Below are 8325 nucleotides of genomic sequence, written 5' to 3'. Positions count from 1 at the left end.
CTATAGTCTACACCAGGGTAGTGTTAAAAAATGAAAAAAGAAAAAGAAAAAGAAAATAGCATGGGCCATGTAAACAAGCCTCAAAAACTCACGAGCCGCTAGAGTAGGCCTTAAAAACTTATAAAGTGGGCTTTTTATCTACTGTTCAATAACAAGAGCCCATGAAAATAACGGTTCAAAAAAAAAAAAAAAACGGTTACTCCCTTCTTCCTCTTTTTTAAACGCTAATAATAATAATAATAGACAGCGTCGTTAACCAGCTAGGGTTTTTGATTGCCGCCTATTCCCTACCCTGCTTAGAAGAAGAAGAAGAAGACTCTCTGTCTTCTACAGGTAACACTTAGAATGCATAACCTCTCTCAATGTACCTTTATTAGGTTTTCTTTCTCCTCCTTTCTATTCATTTCTTTAACCTTTTTTTTAAAAAAAAAATATTGAAGCTTTGTTAACCTCCAGTTTATACCGAATCGTCCCTACACGTTTCGCTCACCAAAGGACAGGGATTTATGCTTGTTTTCTAATTTTATATTTGACTTTATGCTCCTTTTCTTATTTTGTATTTGGTATTTTTATTGTTTTTCAAATTCCTTTTGTTTTTATTTTCAGAAATAAGCTCAGTTTAGTTGCTGTTGTTTCCTCTTATTTTTTTTTTTATAGTTTTAAATGCAACCCTGTGGTTGTTATTGATGCTTGAGCTTCAGCCTCACTGCATTTTGTGTATTTTGAAGATGGACTTTTCTGGGTTTTACTTATTCTTTGCATTGGTGTATGGTATATACAGTTTTAGCTCGAGAACATATTTTCTGGCATAAATGGGAAGCAAGAAAAGAAGCTCCAATTCAGCAGAGGAAGTTGAGGATTCAGATAATACAAATACAAAAACTGAGAATGCAAACTTGGAGGATATGAATAATGATATTGCAAGTTCAAATCTAAGTAGAAAGAAAATGAAGAAAGATAAGAATAAAGATAATGAAACCCTGGACGGAGATGCTTCTAAAGCAGGCCTTCATAATAATAATTCTAGTTCGCTGAAACCCATGGAAAGACGAAAGAAGAGGAAAGCATTGGATAAAGAGCGCCAGCATGCTACTTTAGACGATAAGGATGGGAAGACTAAAAAAATGGATGTTGATTCAAAGGTTACCGAAAATAAAGAGCAGATGGGAGCTTCCTCAAGTGGGGTGTTGCCGGAGTTTCACATTGGCGTCTTTACAGAACTGATATCGGCTGATGTGTCTGTGAGAGAAGCTGCAGTGGAGAGATTGGTCATGGAGTTGCAAAAGGTTCAGAAGGCGTTTGAAAATGCAGAGAATAAGGTGGTGGTAGAAGATGGGTTGAAACTGGAAGCGAAGAAGGATGATGGGTTGAATGACTGTGCTCCTTCTGTGAGATATGCTGTGCGTAGGCTTATTCGTGGTGCTTCTTCATCAAGGGAGGTATGATTGGTTAAATTGCAGACTGTTCTCTTCTTTCTTCTTTGTGAAAGCTATGTATCACGTACAAACTCACAACTTTTGAACCAAGATTGTGATTCTTTATATATGCTATGAGGGAATGGACATTTGATTCATAATATCTAACAGTGAACTTTTTACTTGTTTTCGAAGTTCAATCCTGTTAAGGAGAAGTGTTTCTTGGAGTTGAATTAACCTTAGGAACTGTCTTTTTAATGAAAATGGTACATTAGTTTAGTTTGATCATCACCTTGCTGCTGTGTAATAACTGTGCAATCATGTCTAATGCCTGCTGGGTTTTGAATTTGATGGATGATTATGTAAAACATGCATTCTCGGTGTATCTGTTACAATGGCGTATTTCTCAGTGCTTGTTCATCTTATTGTTAATACTTGCTTTGTATTTTGACTCCGAATTTTATATAACATTATACACATTATCTGATTCTTGTTTCTTGGGGTGTTATATCCTACTGGTTGTTATGCAAACATTCTTTATCAGGGCATTTAGATCTTACTAAAGCTAGATAAAATGTTAAACCATACAACATTAACTGGAAACTGAAAATGGTCAAATGCCCAACCTTTTTAGCATTATATAATTTCTTCCATAGACCATAGTATCTATTGCGTGGCTCTAAACTTGGGCTATCTATAACAAGAGGTTGTTTGCTAACTTGTGTATTTCACATAATCTGGTTTCCCTTTTGCAGTGCGCAAGGCAAGGGTTTGCATTGGGCTTGGCGGTGTTAATTGGTACAATTCCTAGCATCAAAGTGGACTCAGTGATGAAACTAATAGTTGACATGTTAGAAGTTTCTTCATCAATGAAGGGTCAGGTGAGCGAGGATTGCCATTTTGTATTCTGTTGCTATCTTCTCTATATGAAATTCCTGAAGTTGATTCTTTATGGCACCGCAGGACATAAGGGATTGCCTTTTAGGTCGGCTATTTGCTTATGGTGCTCTTGCCCGATCAGGAAGACTGGTGGAAGAGTGGATTTCTGATCATAACACCCTCTTCATTAAGGAATTCACCAATGTACTTATCTCCCTTGCATCAAAAAAACGATATTTGCAAGAGCCTGCTGTTGCAATTATTTTAGAATTGGTCGAAAAGGTATCTTACTCTGACAAATGAAGAAACTTGATTTTATTGGACATTTGCATCCTTTTTTATTTTTCCATGGGGCTTATCATATCTTTTTTGGGAGGGGGGGTTCTTTTGCTTCAGATTTCCTATTCATTATGTATGTCTTGCAATTCCTACTTTGTCTCTTGATCCCTCCACTGTTATGTCTTGTGATTGCAGTTGCCAACTGAGGCTGTGTTGAATCACGTACTTGAAGCTCCAAGACTGTGTGAGTGGTTTGAAGGTGATGCCGATGCTGGAAATCCTGATGCTTTGCTTTTAGCTTTGAGAATTCAGGAGAAAGTTTCTGTTGATAGTGAAATGTTTGGAAAGATTTTGCCACATCCGTTCAGCCCTAGTAGGCTTTTTGCATCTGATCATTTGTCCTCTATTATTAACTGCCTGAAGGTGACTCTTTAATTATTTGTGTATGAAGCGTGAGTTGTCAGTTTTGTAAAAGGTTTTATATTTACTCATGATATTATTGTTTGTGGAATATGGCAGGAATCAACATTCTGTCAGCCTAGAATTCACGGTGTGTGGCCTGTTCTGGTAAATATTCTTTTACCTGATGTCGTTATGCAAGCTGAAGATGTGGTATCAGCTTCTAATTCTCTAAAAAAGCATAAAAAAAGTCGCAAGTCTAGCTCTTCTGAAGAAGAAGTTGTCAAGATTGTTCAGTGTTTCCGTGAAGTTGTTATTGAAGGGTCCCTTCTTCTCTCTTCTCATGATCGCAAGCACTTGGCATTTCATATTCTGCTTCTTCTCCTCCCAAGGCTCCCCGCATCATTCATTCCATATGTTCTTTCTCAAAAAATTGTGCAATGCTTGATGGATATACTTTCAACAAAGGACTCTTGGCTGTATAAAGTCGCGCAGCATTTTCTTAAGGAATTATCTGATTGGGTAGGAAATGATGATGTCAGAAGGGTTGCTGTTATAGTGGCTTTACAAAGGCACAGCAATGCAAGATTTGATGGCATCACCAGAACAAAAACAGTTAGAGCTTTGGTGACAGAGTTTAAAACAGAATCTGGTTGCATGCTGTTTATTCAGAATTTAATGAACATGTTTGTGGATGAAGGTTGTTCTTCAGAGGAACCCTCAGATCAGAGTCAGACAACTGATGACAATTCAGAGATGGGTTCTGTCGAGGATAAGGATTCAAATGGTGCAATGGCAAACTCTGATTTCTTGAAGAGTTGGGTGGTGGAATCCCTCCCGAGTATTTTGAAACATTTGAAGCTGGAGCCTGAAGCAAAGTTTCGGGTACAGAGGGAAATTTTGAAGTTTCTAGCTGTTCAGGGTCTGTTCTCTGCATCTCTTGGCTCTGAAGTTACATCTTTTGAATTGAAGGAGAAATTTAAATGGCCAAAGGCAGCCACTTCAAGTGCAATTTGCAGAATGTGCATCGAGCAGATCCAATCACTGCTGGCAAATGCTCAAAAGATAGAGGGATTACATTCTTTGGCAAGTGGCCTGGAGCACAGTGATCTTGGATCTTACTTCATGCGTTTTCTCAGTACACTCGGAAACATTCCTTCGGTTTCTCTTTTCCGATCTTTGAGTGATGAAGATGAAAAGGCATTTGAAAAATTGCAAGAAATGGAAACTAGGCTGTCTAGAGAGGTAAACTGTGTCTTTCTTGCTTTCACCAACACGAATTATTCTTACATTTGAATATGGACATGAAATTGGTTCTGATTTCAGACTTGGGATGCATACTGAATCCTCAAATTACAGATTATGATGTATGTGTTGAGTAAACTTTAAAAATTGAATGAATGAAGGGCTTACCTTTTGATGTGATTCAGAATGTTTTCACCTGTAGCTTGCAAATTTTTTTCAGTATGGGGTTTCCCTCGTGTAGGACTTTTCCTAGTAAGTCTACCAATTACTGTTTTCCCTTGCATTATTATGGTTGCTTGAGAACTAATATATTTGCTCTTTGGTCTCAAATGCTAGCAAATCATATGTACATATGTTCTCAAACATCTCAGCTGTCACCTTTATCTGCCCTTTTATCTTGTGCCCAGCTTTTAAAATGTTTTAATGATGCAGGAAAAAAATTTTGTGGTTGGTGCTGAAGCAAATAAATTGCATGCAATGAGGTACTTGCTGATCCAGTTGCTGCTTCAAGTACTCCTTCGACCTGGAGAATTCTCAGAAGCTGCATCTGAACTTATTATATGTTGTAAGAAAGCTTTTGCTGCTTCTGATCTTCTTGACTCCTCGGGAGAAGAGGAGTTGGATAATGATGCAGATCCTAAGTTAATGGATGTCCTTGTGGACACATTCCTTTCATTGTTGCCACAGTCATCAGCTCCCCTGCGCTCTGCTATTGAGCAGGTGTGTGTAGTGATGGAAGGTTTAGTTTTGTATTTGTATTTGCACATGTATGTTGCATATCTATATGTCTCGACTTTAATTTGGCTTTACAATGCGCATTTATAATTAAAGTTGTGTATTACTTCATGATAGGATGAGTTCGAGTAATTAAAAGTGATTTTCTAAATGTTAATACATTGCTTCTTTGCGATTGTTTTTGACATTTTGGCATTTCAATTTGCCAGTGGAATTGTTCAGTTGGCTGTGTCCAGATTGAATAGCTGAACTTTTAGTCAAGTATGAGGTGCTTTTTACAATTCTTGTGCATGATGTGCTTAGTATTTGTTTCATAACTTATTTAGGGAAAAGGTCAATGCGCTTAGAGTGAAGGATTACTGAAAATGGCTCTTCCTACCCATGGATTCCCATTATCAACATGATATTAACTGTGGCAATAATTTATGTTTGTAGGTTTTTAAGCACTTCTGTAATGATGTGACAAATGATGGACTTCTTCGGATGTTGCGTGTCATTAAGAAAGATTTGAAGCCAGCTAGACATCGGGAAGAAGGCAGTGAAGATGATGAAGATTTTCTTGGTATTGAAGAAGAAGAAGAAGAAGAAATAGAAGAAGAAGAAGAAGTGGATGAAGCTGAGACAGGTGAAACAGGTGAAGATGAAGAACAGACTGATGATTGTGAGGTAGTGGTTGAAGTTGAAGAAGCTGGCAAAGAGCTGCCTGATGATTCTGATGATTCTGATGGAGGAATGGATGATGATGCAATGTTCCGGATGGACGCTTATCTTGCACAGATTTTCAAAGATAGAAAGAATCAGGCTGGGGGTGAAACTGCACAATCTCAGCTTGTTTTGTTTAAACTTCGTGTTCTTTCATTGCTGGAGGTTTACCTGCATGAAAATCCAGGCAAGTAATTGTTTCTTGTGTTTAGTTAGCTGGGATATGCAAATTAGACTCTTGTTTGTTTTAGCGTAATTGATTAATTCCTTGTAATTCTCTTCCTGCTGAATTTAGCAGTGGCTTCAGATCAATAAGAAAGTTATGATTTAGATATATATGAAAGTAGTTGTGTTGTGACTTGTCACAACTGCTAAATAATATTTCCTGTCAGGAGCTGGGCTTTGGCAAGCTGCTTGTTGTGGCTGTGTTGACAGAATCTCCAGTCTCAGTTGCAAGGAATATTTATTTCTACATTATGTTGCAATTTTAAAAATTCTATTTTTTTTTTTTTGCTTGGAAGGCCTTTTGTTAAAAAACTTATTTCTAATTTGTGCTTTCTTGCTGTCTTCATTCTACAGCTGAGCCTGGGGTTCTGATGGTTTTCTCGAACTTGGCTCAGGCATTTGTTAATCCTCAGACTGCAGAAATCGGCGAGCAGCTCGGACAGCGAATATGGGGAATTTTGCAAAAGAAAATATTCAAAGCGAAGGACTTCCCAAAGGGTGATGCTGTGCTACTACCTAATCTTGAATCTTTGTTAGAAAGGAACTTAAAGTTAGCATCAAAGCCATTGAAGAGAAAGAAATCTGCTGGTATCTTATCCAAGAAAAAACAGTCAGCCATGTGGAAACGACACAAAATGATTGTTTCCCTTGCTCAGGATTCCACCTTTTGGATTCTGAAAATTATTGATGCCAGAAATTTTTCAGAGTCTGAACTAAAAGGGGTTTTTGATATTTTCAAGGGTGAACTGGCACGGTATTTTGAGAGTAAAACATCTCAAATAAAATCTGAATTTTTAAAGGAAATATTTCGAAGAAGGCCATGGATTGGCCATCATCTCTTGGAGTTCCTTTTGGAGATATGTGGCAGTGCAAAGTCAGAGTTTCGTCGAGTTGGAGCACTTGATCTATTAATGGAAATATTGAAGTCAATGGTTCCTTCTGGTAATGATGAAAGTAACCGCGATGCATCAAAGAAAATCTTGAAAAATCATCTGCAAAAACTCAGTCATCTGATAAAGGAGTTGGTAACAAAAATTCCAGAAAAGCAGTCAAGGCGGGCTGAAGTACGCAAGTTTTGTGGTAAAGTCTTCCGGTATGTGTCAACATATGACCTGACCAAATGTTTTCTTAAATATCTGGGCCCAGAAGCCGAAGCTGCTTGTGAATCTCAACTTGGAGAGCTGTATCTCAATTTCAAGGAGGTCGAGAGTTAACTGTAACTGATAGTGCTGAGCCCTCGATAGCATTTTGTGCCTGGGGAAAACTTATTTCAGCTCCTGTTCTGTTCGAACGTGCCCAGGTACTATTCTGGATTTTCCCCTTGAAATGGGGAGAAGGAACTTCGCTTGCAAAATTTGCTTTATGATGGTTGCTTGGTGTTTAGCTCTATAACCTAGCAAGCTCTTATATTTTATACCATCAAGTTACATATTGGTACGGCTTTTTAAAGCTGGCGTTAGATGCTATGTCTTCAGGTTTTCTTTATATAAAGACGAATTATTCATTTGTTTTCATATAGGAAAAAGCTCAATCATAGTAGGGAAAAAAAAAAAAAAACCTTGAACCTACTTGTTCGCCAAATGATCTGCTTTTCTATTGAGAGAGGTGAAAATCCTTTGCCATTTTTGCCAAACACACGTGCTATCTAATCACCATTCAAGTTTATTTATTTACTCTCTTTGCTTGCTATGGAAAATTACCAAAGTTTTGATGTATGATGTTTCAATTTTGCTGATGATTTTATGCTCTCATGACTTTTGGATATCAAGTTTTTTTTTTTTTTTTTGAAATGTTTATGAAGTTGTCAAATAACATGGAGTTTCTAGAATATGGTATGCACAGGAAGACAAGAAGATCATGAACTCAGTTACTGTTAGTACATGAATTGACTTCCACTAAAGTTATCAAAGTCACCTCCAAGGCTTTTCCGGTGGAGTAGTTGGATCGGCAGTGAGCCCTCAAATTTGTACTAGTTTTGCACTGGTTTATTTATTACTCGACTGAGGATTCATGAAAATTAGCTAATGTAGTTGTGCTCATCGTAACAGAGCGTGTTTGCTTCAACTCAGTTAATGGGAGAGGGAGCAACTGGGTAGTCAGGGTCTCACGTAAAATTACTAAAAATCTCAAAGGCATGTCTTTTCACTGTGCACATGTTCTTCTCTTTTCTTTTTCATTTTGGTTAAATTTTTTTTGTGATTTGTTTTCATGATTACATCATTTTTTAGATAAATTGAATGACAATTAGATCAAGTTTGTTGAATAAGGATAAGATTGAAAGCTAGGAGATTAAAGTAGAAAAGACATCACAAGCAGATGATGATTTTAAAGTTCACATAAAAAATTTAATTTAGTCCTTAGAGCTTTACAAATTAAACATTTTCAGCTACTTTACTGTTTTTTCAATTCAATTTTGTTGATATAAAAATTCATCAGTCTAGCAGCC

The 8325-nt window shown here is 37.2% G+C and overlaps 1 protein-coding gene across 3 annotated transcripts; it reads left to right on the top strand.

The window, feature by feature from the left end:
• The first annotated feature begins 202 nt into the window (after positions 1-202).
• Positions 203-7943, top strand: LOC133667872 (rDNA transcriptional regulator pol5-like). 3 transcript variants are annotated; one of them, XR_009833579.1, is made up of 10 exons: positions 203-333; positions 782-1439; positions 2171-2296; positions 2379-2576; positions 2769-2996; positions 3093-4217; positions 4650-4937; positions 5388-5841; positions 6234-7179; positions 7722-7943. XR_009833579.1 is itself a non-coding variant. In XM_062087560.1 (9 exons), exons 2-9 carry the CDS (start codon positions 813-815, stop codon positions 7091-7093), a joined length of 3906 nt encoding a protein of 1301 aa, XP_061943544.1. In that variant the 5' UTR covers positions 203-333; positions 782-812; the 3' UTR covers positions 7094-7594. The 3 variants fall into 3 exon arrangements, 1 of the variants encoding a protein (XP_061943544.1); XR_009833578.1 differs by having other exon boundaries at positions 7706-7943; XM_062087560.1 differs by lacking the exon at positions 7722-7943 and having other exon boundaries at positions 6234-7594.
• Positions 7944-8325: the final 382 nt, after the last annotated feature.

This window comes from Populus nigra, chromosome 1 (genome assembly GCF_951802175.1).
Source record: "Populus nigra chromosome 1, ddPopNigr1.1, whole genome shotgun sequence".
Taxonomy (NCBI): domain Eukaryota; kingdom Viridiplantae; phylum Streptophyta; class Magnoliopsida; order Malpighiales; family Salicaceae; genus Populus; species Populus nigra.
This window is presented reverse-complemented; position numbering and strand designations above follow the sequence as displayed.

Coding starts and splice junctions, on each gene's coding strand:
- LOC133667872 (XM_062087560.1), top strand. CDS start 813: ATGGGAAGCAAGAAAAGAAGCTCCAATTCAGCAGAGGAAGTTGAGGAT. Junction 1,440..2,170: donor GTGCTTCTTCATCAAGGGAG/GTATGATTGGTT, acceptor TCCCTTTTGCAG/TGCGCAAGGCAAGGGTTTGC. Junction 4,218..4,649: donor AAACTAGGCTGTCTAGAGAG/GTAAACTGTGTC, acceptor TTAATGATGCAG/GAAAAAAATTTTGTGGTTGG.